The sequence below is a fragment of the Vigna umbellata genome, chromosome 1, assembly GCF_029865625.1.
Source record: "Vigna umbellata cultivar VRB3 chromosome 1, Vumbellata_1.0, whole genome shotgun sequence".
NCBI classification, from domain to species: domain Eukaryota; kingdom Viridiplantae; phylum Streptophyta; class Magnoliopsida; order Fabales; family Fabaceae; genus Vigna; species Vigna umbellata.
The window spans coordinates 74,365,027-74,378,832 of NC_142165.1; the positions used below are offsets into that span (position 1 = coordinate 74,365,027).

Genomic DNA, 13,806 nt, shown 5'->3' on the forward strand with positions numbered 1-13,806 from the left:
CTAGGTTGAGAAAGGAATTACAAGCTGTGCGCAACGATTTCGTTGATATGAGGAATGATAAAGAAGAAAAAGCACAGGCCTATGAAGAAATTGTCAGAAGTCAGAAAGCCGAAAGAGATTATACATTCCGACTGAAACAAGATCTTGCAGCTGCAAGCAAGGAGCTCGCCATGAGAGTGAAGGAGAAGAATGCGGCGTTAGAAGAGGGAAAACAGTGGAAGCACCTCTACGAAGAAGCCAAAAGAGATAAGCGAGAGGCCCTGAAAAGACTAAGAGAAGCGCAGGTTCAGGTAGAAAAAGCGGGGCACGAGATGAAAGAAATGGCCGTGTCTTTTGAGTCAGATATGAGCCAAGAGCGTTGGAAGCTAGCAGAAGCAGAAGAAGAGCATCGAACCATGATAAAACAAATGGAGGAGTACATTGAGGAGCAAGAGGAAAGGTGGAGGTCGACGGAGTTCGAAGAAAGGCATCAGGCTTTGGTAAAGCGAATGGAGGATCACATCGCCGAGCAAGAAGTGGTTGTGAGACATTGGAAGGAAAGTTTCTCCCAATTGGCAGCCTTGGAAAACGAAGCAATTGAAGACATCCCCAAGATGGTGTTGGACGCCGAAGCGAGTATTCATTTTTATAGCCCGCCGAAAGAGATAAAACTTTTTATTAATCATTGTAAATGGTTGGTAGGCGAGATGAAATCCTTTATCGCTCGAGCTCGAGCGTGATGTATTTTGAGATCCTTGTGTCTCATTTTCTTTATGCGATGTATTGAACTGGGTATTTTAATGAAAGATATGGAATGTTTGTCTGGTATCAACTTGTATTGATTTCCATCAGTAATATCATCGTGATCTTGTGATTTCCACCTGTTACCAACATGCATCATGTTTTCTTTATTTCGTTCTCATCTAATTTAAAGTTAATCAAATAATAAAACAGTACAAGTGAGGAAAACAACGGCCAATTTTCCGCGACATCCCTACAGGACTCGAGCCAATTCAAGGATCATGGAAAGCTGGGAGGAGTCGCAAGAATCCATCAAAGCCGAAGTTAGCCAGTTGAAAGACCAGGTTGGCCAGATCTTGGCTGCCCTTGAATCCTTGAAGACTACTGCAGAGTCTTCGTCTGCACAGATCGGAGGAAATGCCCATTTTTATCCCCCGTTGTTGAACACCGCCAGCCAATCGATACCTTTCCCGCCATATGGGTTACCCCCAGGTTACACTCCTCCCGTAGGAGAGTACTTAGAAACAGAGCATGCATCTTTCTCCTTTCCCACAACTGTCAATGTACCGCCAATCGGCACTCAGGGACCCGTCTCCGTGTCAGCTCCCATGGTGAGTGCACGGGTGAACGAAACAAACACAGTTGAAGGAACACGAGTAACTGCAATGTCGTACGTGGTCGCTAATCATGAATCTTCAGCTAGGGCCGCATCGCAAACCGCAGTGCATGGGAGAATCAGTGACCTTGAAGGAGCTAAAGGCAGGCTGGAGATTCTTAAGGAAAGATTGAGGGCCATTGAAGGGGTGGAAAGCTACGGCTTTGGAGATGTTGCAAGACTAAGCTTGGCCCCTGGTGTGAAAATACCGCATAAGTTCAAGGCGCCGGAGTTTGAGAAGTACAAGGGTAGTACATGCCCTAAAAGCCATCTGACCATGTATTGTAGAAAGATGACTGCGTACGCCTATGATGACCCGCTACTCATCCACGTTTTCCAAGACAGTTTGGCTGGAGTGGCGTTAAACTGGTATACCCATTTAGAGCCCTCTAGAATTCGTTGTTGGGCGGATCTAGCTGACGCTTTTGTGAAACAATACGTATACAACACGCATGTTGCACCGGACCGTCTGCAGTTGCAAAATATGGGGAAGAGCGACAATGAAACTTTCAAGGAAGATGCCCAACGGTGGAGAGAATATGCCGCGCAAGTTGAGCCACCTTTGTTTGACAGAGAGATGGTGGAAATGTTTGTAAATACTCTTCAGCCGCCGTTTTATGAACATATGGTGGGGAATGTGTCCGTCAATTTCGCGGATGTCATCATAATTGGCGAAAGGATAGAAATTGGGCTGAAAAACGGGAAAATTGTGTATGGCCCGCCCGCAGCTACAAACTACAAAAAACCCGGTTTCAATCCGGGAAAGAAGAAGGAAGGGGAGGTGCATGCAGCCTCGATAATGCCTGCGTGGAGAGGTCAGGCTCCCACTCATAGTTATCGACCATACTTATCGACCATACTTAGGTCAACCCCCTTATGCAGCTAACGCCTCGTTCGATCTTCAAACTAGGCCACAACAACAACAAGGGTATTATCAACCACCGCGAGTCCCAACTGAAGCGTGGAGGGCCGGGGCAAACGCGGGTCCAAATAGCAATGCGGGTCAAAACACCAACCCGAGAAGGAATCAATTTGTTAATTTCACCCCCATCCCTATGACTTACACGGAGTTGTTGCCTCAACTCGTAAAAAAGGGTTTGGTTGCCATTTGCTCGATGAAGCCTGTGCAGCCTCCATACCCAAGGGGTTATGATGCAGATGCCAAGTGTAATTACCATGGAGGACGCATTGGTCACTCAATTGAGCGGTGTGTGGCTTTCAAGTATAAGGTACAGGCCCTAATCGACTCTGGGTGGCTAAAGTTTCAAGAAGATAAGCCTAGCATTGAAGATAACCCATTGTCCGGACATGGAAGTACCTCGACGAACGCCATCAAGGCCGAAAAACATGAGTTGATAAGGGATGTGAGTGAAATCCAGAGTTCTAGGAGGTTTATTTTCAAGACGTTGTTGAAAGTAGGCCTAATAAAAGGTGATTATGATATGGGTACATCATGTGCACTTCATCCAGATGCTGGGCACTCTATTGAAGAGTGTGTTGAATTAGAAGATATTCTACAAGACCTGCTTGACAGAAGTTTGATGCAAGTATGTCGCGAGGATAAGAGGGAAGAGGTGTTTGCACAAACTGGTGGGGAATCTGACATAACTCTACCAGAACCGTTGGTGATCCGTTTCACTAGAACCACTCCTGCACCGATGACTGAAGAAAAACCGTCTGTGGTTATCTGTGTCCCATCCCCCTTTCCTTACAAAAATGAGAAAGTTGTCCCTTGGAGATATGGGGCATTTGCGTTAGGAGAAGGAAAGGGTGCAGACCTGGCCATTGAAAACATATCAGGCATCGGGGGAATGACGAGAAGTGGTCGAATCTTTACACCACCAGAGTTGACAAGAGAGGGAGCCAACAATAAGGAAGCAACAATGGCCGCAAAAGCTAAGGAGTTCTTGAAAGGGAAGGGTGTACAAGAAAAAGAGACCCCTAACGAAGGAGAGAAGAGAGAGATATCCGAAGAAGAGGCTTGCGAGTTTTTAAAGTTCATACAACAGAGCGAGTACAAGGTGGTGGAACAGCTAAACCGCATGCCTGCTCGGATCTCCTTGCTAGAACTGCTCATGCATTCCGCATCTCACAGAAAGTTGTTAATGAAGATACTTAGTGAGGCCCATGTGGAGCAAGGTATTTCTCTGAACAAGTTTGAGGGCATTGTTGGCAATATCGTTGCTAATAATTACCTCACCTTTACTGATGAGGAGATACCTACTGAAGGCAGAGGGCATAACAAGGCTCTTCATGTCTCTGTGAAATGCCTGGATCACGTCATAGCGCGTGTCTTGGTGGACAACGGCTCCTCTTTGAACGTCATGCCAAAGGCCACATTGGAGAAGCTACCCTGTGATGGAATGCATATGAGGCCAAGCTCAATGATTGTGAGGGCCTTCGACGGCAGCAAGAGAGAAGTGATGGGAGAAGTAGAACTTCCGGTCCAAGTCGGTCCATGCGTTTTTCAAGTGACATTCCAAGTCATGGACATCCTCCCAGCCTATAGTTGTCTGTTGGGTCGCCCATGGATCCATTCTGCAGGAGTTGTACCTTTTACACTACACCAGAAGCTGAAATATGTCATGGGAGATAAGTTGGTGACAGTATTAGGAGAGGAGGATCTCCTTGTGAGTGGGCCATCGTCCGCACGCTATATTGAGGCAGCTGAGGAAGCTCTCGAGACAGCTTTCCAATCCTTGGAGATTGTAGGAAATGCCTACGTGGAGCCGTTCCCAGTAAACCCGCATCTGTCGCGCGCTTCTATTATGATGGCCAAAGTCTTGCTGAAAGAAGGTTATACACGTGGTAAAGGTTTAGGCAAGCATGGGTAGGGGCGAGTTTTCCCTCTGGAGGTCGTTGAGAATAAGAACAGATATGGCCTGGGGTACAAGCCCACCAAAGAGGACAGGAAAAGGCTGATAGAAGAAAGGAGAGAGCGTAGTTTGGCTCGGATGGAGAGACGGGAGCCAAAGGCGAGGAAGATTCGCATTTGTGATATCAAGGAGAGTTTTCGCAGTGCTGGATGGGTGAACACTAACCATGTAGCGGTTGTGGGAGAGGAAGCTGGATCTGGAAGCTCAAACTTCGTGTGGGCTTGCTCCCCAGACGCGCGGCTCAGCAATTGGGAGACTTTGGATTTACCCGTGATGTTTAATTCAAATGAAATGTAATATATTAATTGATCCTATTGCTTTACCCGGAGCTTTAGGATTCATGACTTACGGGTTGACGCTTTTATTTTACTTTCGGTGTGATATTTGAATCGTGTTTGTTCTCGTTTCTATCATCATTTAGCCTTCTGCATCGTTTTTCTTGTTTATTTATTCTTTTTCGAAAACTTAAATAATGCAGATATGACGATGAATGTTTTGAAAATAACAATGTTGATATCCCTAATTTGGCGTATCCTGTCGATGATACGGAAGATGATTATGAAGATGGTTCGGAACCCTCTCCAGAACTAATGAGATTAGTGGAACAAGAGTCTAAAGAAATAAAACCCTATTAGGAAGATGTCGAAATACTCAACTTGGGTGAGAAAGACGAGATAAAAGAAGTCAAGATCGGCACAACCATGAAAGAGGAAGTAAGAGAAAGGTGATAACAGTTGAAAAACTGTTATTTTTATGATTAAAATTGAATCTAAAAGCAACCTTTACACTTAGAAACTAGCTTGAAATCATGCTTTTCTTTATATTTTTGAAATAAGAGAGCTGGACAGGTTTATGCTTGATTTCAGTGTTTTGTGCAGGTTTTAAGGTGAATTTGGTGAAAGAAGTGAAGAAGGAGAGAGTTGAAATCAGAAAAGACAACAAAAAGTGCAAAAAGGAGAAGCCGAAGTCACCGCTCAGCGGCAGTTTACCGCTGAGCGGCACTCAGGACCTTGCGGGAGGTCCGCTGAGGAACAAAATGGCCGCTGAGGGGAGAAAACAAGTCACGCACTCACCGCTGAGCGGTATTTTACCGTTGAGCGGCACTTTAATGGGCTTGGATTTGACTTTTTGTAATTTACGAATGATATATAAGCTTTAGGGTTTCCTAGGGTTAGGCATCTTTGGCTGGAACGAAGCAAACACTCTCTCTTCCACCCCTTTGAAGGAGGATCTTGGATGCTGAGGCTTCCTCTTCACCTATTTAGGGTTTATTCTTTCATTCTTTCATTGTAATTCATCTAGGTTCACCATGAATATGGTGAACTAAACTCTGTATGTTTGTTGGGGAATCAATGTAATCTTTTGAAGCTCTCATATATGGAATCTGTTTTTACATCTTTTAATTAAGACCTATTTTTTCTTTCATCATTAGTTAGGGTTTTTCCTCTTTGCTTAATGCTTGCATTGTTTAACTCATTCGATGCATGATTATTGGTTTTGTCGATACGGGCACGTACGGGGAAGTCTAGATCCGGGGAATTTCTCCCAATATGATATTGGTTGTCGTTAAGCTCCCGCACTTATGAACTGATCATTAGGAATGCTAGGAATTGTATGAACTCGTGATTAGGGAGAAGCCTTCTGGAAAGGTACATTAGAGAGTGGCATTAACAATGATGATTTGACTGTTGAATTCCTAAAAATATATGAGATTGGATAAGATGAAATTGACCCCCAACAACATATTCATATCTATATTTCATTGAAAGTGTTTATCTTTTGCTTTTTGCCATTGATCAAAATTCATGCATACATATTTATTTTCTGTCTTGCATTTTAAACCCCAAATATTTCGTTTGTAAGTCTTAGTTAATCAAGAAACCACATAACTAAACTAGGCCGTGAGTCCTTTGGGAAGAACGATACTTGGTCTAACCAAGTTTATTACTTGAACGATTCGGTCATACTTGCCGATTGAAAACAAGTTTGTGACATCATAATTTGGTGTTCATAAATTTGTCCATCAAGTTTTTGGCGCCGTTGCCGGGGTCTCTAGTTTAACTGGTTAATTTGTGTGATTATTGATTATCTTTGACTTATTTTTTTTTAAATTTCGAATTTTTATTTTATTTTTCTGTTTTTTTTATTTTTCTGTTTTCTGTTTTTATTTTCTGAATCTTATATCTTCTCTTATATCTTTTTGTGCTAACCAAATCTTTTCTAGGGTTTTGTGTTCTTGTGTATGCAGGAGGCAATTCGAACTAGGAGCAAGAAAACAACAGAACCTCTGCTTGAAGGATTAGAAGACAATAGACGGAGGAGAAGAATCAGAACATCTAGAGAACTTTTCCCTCCTCCGGAAACTTTGTTGCAACCATCACCACAAGGTTCTGACAATAGCACAGAAAATATGGAGAATAATAATATCAGAAGAACTCTTGCTGATTACACCAATATAGCTGGACCTCAACACTTTAACAGCATAGCTAGACCTAGAGTCAATGCAGCCAATATGGAGGTCAAACCAGCACTGATCCAACTGGTGAAGAGCAATCAATTTAATGGGTTATCTCATGAAAGCCCATATGAGCACCTTACTACATTTAATGAAATTTGCAACACAGTGAAAATCAATGGGGTGCCAGACGAAGCAATCAAACTTAGTTTGTTTCCTTTCTCATTGGGAGGCAATGTGATAACAGTTGAAAAACTGTTATTTTCATTATTAAAATTGACACTAAAAGCAACCTTTACACTTAGAAACTAGCTTGAAATCATGCTTTTCTTTATATTTTTGGAAATAAGAGAGCTGGACAGGTTTATGCTTGATTTCAGTGTTTTTGTGCAGGTTTTAAGGTGAATTTGGTGAAAGAAGTGAAGAAGGAGAGAGATGAAATCAGAAAAGACAATAAAAAGTGCAAAAGGAGAAGCCGAAGTCACCGCTCAGCGGCAGTTTACCGCTGAGCGGCACTCAGGAGCTTGCGGGAGGTCCGCTGAGGGGCAAAATGGCCGCTGAGGGGAGAAAACAAGTCACGCACTCACCGCTGAGCGGTAGTTTACCGCTGAGCGGCACTTTAATGGGCTTGGACTTGACTTTTTGTAATTTACGAATGATACATAAGCTTTAGGGTTTCCTAGGGTTAGGTATCTCTGGCTGGAACGAAGAAAGCACTCTCTCTTCCACCCCTTTGAAGGAGGATCTTGGATGCTGAGGCTTCCTCTTCACCTTTTTAGGGTTTATTCTTTCATTCTTTCATTGTAATTCATCTAGGTTCACCATGAATATGGTGAACTAAACTCTGTATGTTTGTTGGGGAATCAATGTAGTCTTGTGAAACTCTCATATATGGAATCTGTTTTTACATCTTTTAATTAAGACTTATGCTTTCTTTCATCATTAGTTAGGGTTTTTCCTCTTTGCTTAATGCTTGCATTGTTTAACTCATTCGATGCATGATAATTGGTTTTGTCGATACGGGCACGTACGGGGAAGTCTAGATCCGGGGAATTTCTCCCAATTTTATATTGGTTGTCGTTAAGCTCCTGTACTTATGAACTGATCATTAGGAATGCTAGGAATTGTATGAACTCGTGATTAGGGAGAAGCCTTCTGGAAAGGTACATTAGAGAGTGGCATTAACAATGATGATTTGATTGTTGAATTCCTTAAAATATATGAGAGTGGATAAGATGAAATTGAACCCCAACAACATATTCATATCTATATTTCATTGAAAGTGTTTATCCTTTGATTTTTGCCATTGATCAAAATTCATGCATACATGTTTATTTTCTGTCTTGCATTTTAAACCCCGAATATTTCGTTTGTAAGTCTTAGTTAATCAAGAAACCACATAACTAAACTAGGTCGTGAGTCCTTTGGGAAGAACGATACTTGGTCTTACCAAGTTTTATTACTTGAACGATTCGGTCATACTTGCCGATTAAAAACAAGTTTGTGACATCATAATTTGGTGTTCATAAATTTGTCCATCAAGTTTTTGGCGTCGTTGCCGGGGACTCTGGTTTAACTGGTTAATTTGTGTGATTATTGATTATCTTTGACTTATTTTTTTATTTTTAATTTAAATTTCGAATTTTTTTATGTTATTTTATTTTTCTGTTTATATTTTTCAGTTTGTATTTTATTTGATTTTATTTTATTTTTTTGTTTTCTGTTTTTCTGTTTTCTGTTTTTATTTTCTGTTTTTTATTTTTCGGTTTTTATTTGATTTTATTTTATTTGATTAGATTAGATTTTATTTTATTTTATTTTACTTTCTGTTTGTATTTTATTTTATTTTATTTTATTTTTCTGTTTTTATTTTTCAGTTTTTATTTCCTATCTTCTTATCTTTTCAATTATATCCTTTGATTTTTTTTTTTTCTCTATCTTTTTGTGCTAACAATTCTTTTTAGGGTTTTGTGCCTAATGTCTGCAGAATGCAATTTGGTCAAGAATTTAACTATATGGGCACTCAATTCCACCAAAGTAATCTCAACCACTGGTGGGAACCTCACTCAAGCATGGATCAAAGCCAATTTTGGCAAGCTGCTGGACAATTTGAGAACCAACCACAACAACAATGGCAGCAACAACCCTTTCTACCAGGAAGTTTGGATAGGTTGGAGGACACCCTTCAACGATTTTTGAAAAATTCCGACTCTACTCAGAAAAGCATTGAAGAATCATGTAAAAGAATGGAGATGCAACTCCGTTACATCAATCAGAGATTGAATGATGATGTTAATACTGAAGTTAACCTTAAGGAGGAAGGGCAAGTCATTATCACTGAAAGTGACAAGATTCTTGATGAGGAAAAATTAAGGGTAGAGAGAAAAGAGAAAGAAGAGTTGAGTGAGAAAGATAAAGATGAAGAAAAAGAAAAAGAAGTGGTTGAGAGAGAAGAGAGAAAGAAAATTTGTGTGAAAATAAAGAAGTTGAGGAGAAAAAGAAAAGGGAAGAAAAAAATAAAAGAAAAGAAAAAGAGAAAATTTAGGGAGAGAAAAAGGAAGAAAAAGAAGATGAGAGGAAAGAAGAAGAAATCATATGAAAAATCACATCCTCATCTAAAGAAGAATCATAGGAAGGAAAAGAAATTTAAGTGCTTTATGGAAATCTTCAAGAAATTGGAGATTAAAGTTCCTATGATTGAGACACTGCAACAGGTTCCTGGTTTGATCAAATTTCTGAAGAAGTTCAGTAGAAAGAAGAAAAAGAAGAAGGAACTTGAATTTTATTGGGTCAAGCTAATGACGTTAAAAGAGCGCTTGTTGGGAGGCAACCCAGTGAATTTAAAGACTTTTGATTTGGTTTTGTAATTTGTAATTTGTGAACATTATTTTTGTAATTATTTTGTTGGATATAGCATCTACTGAAGGATGTTAGGTGGTTAAGTATCTACTGAAGGATACAATGGCTTAACACCTACTGATGGGTGTTGGTGGATTTTGGGTCAGGCTCGTGAGGTTAAACAAGCGCTACCTGGGAGGCAACCCAGTTGATTGAATATTTCTGTTTGTTTATTTTAGTTAGGGTTTGCATAAGCATTTTGAACATTGAATTACAGGGAGCCAGTGAGGGGCATGTCTAGGAGGCACGTAGGTTAAGAAAAGAAGGAAAAGAGCACTTCACGAAAGTGCCGCTGAGCGGTACTCTCGCAGAATAGGGTTTTAGCTCCCCTTAGCGGGACCCGAGCCCATTAGGGTATTTTTACACCCTAAGCTGCGCATTCTTTCACACTTTCAGACTTTTCTTTGCACAAACACTCCCACATACCTTCTCCAAGGTTTTCCACATCTTTTCACTCTTCCCTCTTAAGAAAATTTCTCTTCCACTCACTTTTTCACTAGTGTGCCATCAAAGTTTGGGGTTGGAAGAGAGCATTCTAGCTTGGAAGCATTCTCATTGCATCTAGTATCTCCACCCAAGTAAGTAAAATGCATTTTGTTCATTCTAGGGTTTTTGATTTTGAATATGATTGTCAAAGCATGAAGATTTAGGGGTTTTGATTTCTTGGCATGATTTGATGATATATTTGATGTTTGAACCGATTAAACTGCATGATTATGAACTGGAAAACTGAAAATTGCATTTGGGTGGAGTTAGGAAAGCTTTAAAACAGGTTTTTCAAAAATCTGCAGAGTTACCGCTGAGGGGTAAACTGCCGCTGAGCGGCACTCTGCCAGATTTGATTTTTTAGGTTTTGTGTGATCTAGAATGTGGTACTGGTGGCGCTGAGGGGAAATTCTGGCCCTCAGCGGTGGTTTAGCTTCGAAAGGAGTTGTGTTCTGTGTTTTACTAATGATTAACATCATGTTCTGTGGTTTGGTTTTGTGTTTTGAATGTAGGAATGGCATCCTCATCAGGAAAAAGATTGAAAACCATGGCAAACAAGAGAAAGGAAAAGGAACCAGAGCAACCCCATTCTAGCAGGTTCCTCTCTAGGAAACATGAGAAGCACTTTAAAGTGGTTCAGGACAGGAGACTTCTGATGGAGAGAAAGGTTGGAATGATACCTAACCTTGCTCCTCAATTTGGAGAGCAAGTTTTAGGGAATGACTGGGGAAAGCTAGCCACTTATCCTGCACCTGCCAACATAGCTGTGGTTAAGGAATTTTACACCAATGCAAAGAAGATTGGTGATTATCCAGCTGAGAATTATTTGGGCTATGTCAGAGGCCATGCTATCAGGTATGATCCTGATTCAATCAATAACTTTCTGGACACTGTATGGGCTGGTGAGCAGTGCCAGTTTGCTCTTTGCATGGAGGAAGGTGCTGATTATGAGGATGTGGAGAGAGTACTGTGTATACCTGGAGGACACTTCCAAAGGAATAGATCTGGCTCAGTGGTTAACATTAGGAGGACGGATTTGACTCCTCTTGCAAAGTATTGGATGGCGTTTTCACATGCCAACATTCAGCCATGTTCACATGTGTCAGATATTACTCTCAGCAGGGCATTCTTCATCTATTGTGCTATCAGAAACTTGAATGTTAATATTGGGCATGTGATAGCTGATGAGATTAGTGTGTGCGCCAATACTTCAAACAACAAAGCACCACTAGGACATCCTTCTTTGATCACGCACCTTTGCAAGATAGCTGGGGTGGACACTTCTGCTCCACCTTTTGAGAGGCCAAGAAAAGCTATTGATGAGGCCTACTATAGATAGTACTGTGGAGGTGATGATGCAGCTCAGCCAGTTCCACCACGCCGTCCTCGTAGAGAGAGAGGGCCAGCACAGAGCCAGACATCTCCTGAGACACATGAAGCAGAGCCATTCCAGATGAGGGACATGTATATGTCTCTTATAGGGGCTCAGTTGCAGTCCATTCACAGAGGGCAGGTGGCCACTGCTGAGATGATTGTGGGGATGTATGATACACCTCCAGCCCACAGGTGGACTATGGATGAATTCCATAATGTGGTAGCTTGGCCAGAGGAACCAGTGCATGGAGGAGGAGCTGGAGCAGCTGAAGCTTCAGCTAGAGATATGGAAGAAGATGAAGCTGATGAGGATGATGCATTTGAAGATGATGAAGATAAGGAGGAAGAGAAAGATACAGAGGACAGCTCAGATTGATGAGGAGCTGAGATAGCATTTACTGATGAATGCTATCATGTGCTTATGCTTTGTGGTTTAAGTTTTCTGAACTTATTTGTTTTTGTTTTTAGATTAGGGTTTGATGTACTCTATTTGAAACCTGGTTTCTTGTGATGGTTTGCTATTAACTGTGATTGTATGATAAGTAATGCTGAATGATGCTTATGATTGATTGATGTTGAGATAGATGTGCACATTAAATGCTTATACAGGTGATTCACAAGCTTTGTGAACAAATGCAGGATATTATGATTGTGATTGTGAAATTAAGCAGGATGTGTATGTCAAATGTGAATGAGTTTATGTGTGAGATTTTGAGCTCCAGAGTTGTTATTGTTGAATGCTATTACTTTGAAAGCATGAATGGTTTTGCCCAGGTTTTCTATGATTGAATCAATTGCTTGTTTTGCATCATGTGATCAAGGCCATTTGTTGAAAACCTTTTTATTGGCCAAATTAATAAAGTTAGCCCACTAAAAGAGAACACTTTCTGTTCAATCCTTTTGAACCCTTAGCCTTGAATATACACTGAAACCTTTGATTGAAAAATCTTTACCTTGAGTTAAGTAGAAGATCTTGTGTGGTATTGTTAAATGTTCAAGTTTGGGGTTGTTGGGAAAACATGAAAAGCATTGAGCTAAGAGCTAAAAAGTAAGAATGTGCAAAGAAAAAGAAAAGAAAAGAAAAAGAAGTAAAGCTCAATGCAAAGGCAAAAGAAAGTTGGGAATGAATAAGATGATTGTGTTGTTATGATTCTCTTAACTCAAGGATTTTGTGATCCAGAAAAACCAATTTTCTTGTTAGCCCAGCCACATTATAAGCCATAGAAAAGTCCTTGTGATGATGCATGCTTGTGAATGTTTTTGATTGTGGTAAAAGGAAAGGCAAAGTTAATTCATGTAACATTGTGATAGTAGAGTGAATGAGTGATCATCTCTTATACACTTGAGTGTGAGTGAAACACTTGACTTAGTGAGGAAATATCACATGAACACATGAACATCCATGCTTAATTGATTGATCATTCATGAAAATAGCATTTGTTGGAATTTAAATGACTTTGTGAACACTAAAGCATGTGCACATCTTGATTGAACTCTTGGTCATAAGTGTGAGTGAAGTTTTTGCTTATCTTGAAAAGAAGATTTTTGAATGAAGTGAATCATCATATGAATTGGTTTAAAGATGGAGTTACATATTATTTGCTTGAGGACAAGCAAAGTTTTAAGTTTGGGGTTGTGATAACAGTTGAAAAACTGTTATTTTCATGATTAAAATTGACACTAAAAGCAACCTTTACACTTAGAAACTAGCTTGAAATCATGCTTTTCTTTATATTTTTGGAAATAAGAGAGCTGGACAGGTGATGGACAAATTTGTAAGCACCAAAATATGATGTCACAAACTTGTTTCACAATCGGCAAGTATGACCGAATCGTTCAAGTAATAAAACTTGGTAAGACCAAGTATCGTTCTTCCCAAAGGACTCACGGCCTAGTTTAGTTATGTGGTTTCTTGATTAACTAAGACTTACAAACGAAATATTTGGGTTTAAAATGCAAGACAGAAAATAAACATGTATGCATGAATTTTGATCAATGGCAAAGACAAAAGATAAACACTTTCAATGGAATATATGAATGAATATGTTGTTGGGGGTCAATTTCATCTCATCCACTCTCATATATTTTAGGAATTCAACATTCAAATCATCATTGTTAATGCCACTCACTAATGTACCATTCTAGATGGCTTCTCCCTAATCAAATAGTTCATACAATTCCTAGCATTCCTAATGATTAGTTCATTACCGCAGGAGCTTAAGGCAACCAATATAATATTGTCAGTAAAATATTGGGAGAAATTCCCCGGATCTAGATTTCCCCGTACGTGTCCGTATCAACAAAACCAATAATCATGCATTAGAATGAGTTAAACAATGCAA

The 13,806-nt window shown here is 40.2% G+C and overlaps 1 protein-coding gene across 1 annotated transcript; it reads left to right on the forward strand.

Annotated features, from left to right (window-relative positions):
* Window positions 1–395: 395 nt before the first annotated feature.
* On the forward strand, window positions 396–4,548 carry LOC148206283 (uncharacterized). Its single transcript, XM_088107611.1, has 5 exons — window positions 396–615; window positions 934–2,190; window positions 2,240–3,514; window positions 3,605–4,205; window positions 4,251–4,548. The coding sequence occupies exons 1-5, from the start codon at window positions 396–398 to the stop codon at window positions 4,546–4,548; spliced, it is 3,651 nt and encodes a 1,216-aa protein (XP_087963737.1).
* Window positions 4,549–13,806: the final 9,258 nt, after the last annotated feature.

Excerpts from the sequence above, each read along its gene's own strand:
- LOC148206283 (XM_088107611.1), top strand. The coding sequence starts at position 396 with ATGATAAAACAAATGGAGGAGTACATTGAGGAGCAAGAGGAAAGGTGG. Across the intron at positions 616-933 it reads GGTGTTGGACGCCGAAGCGA|TACAAGTGAGGAAAACAACG; the intron begins GTATTCATTTTT and ends ATAATAAAACAG. Across the intron at positions 2,191-2,239 it reads GATAATGCCTGCGTGGAGAG|GTCAACCCCCTTATGCAGCT; the intron begins GTCAGGCTCCCA and ends GACCATACTTAG.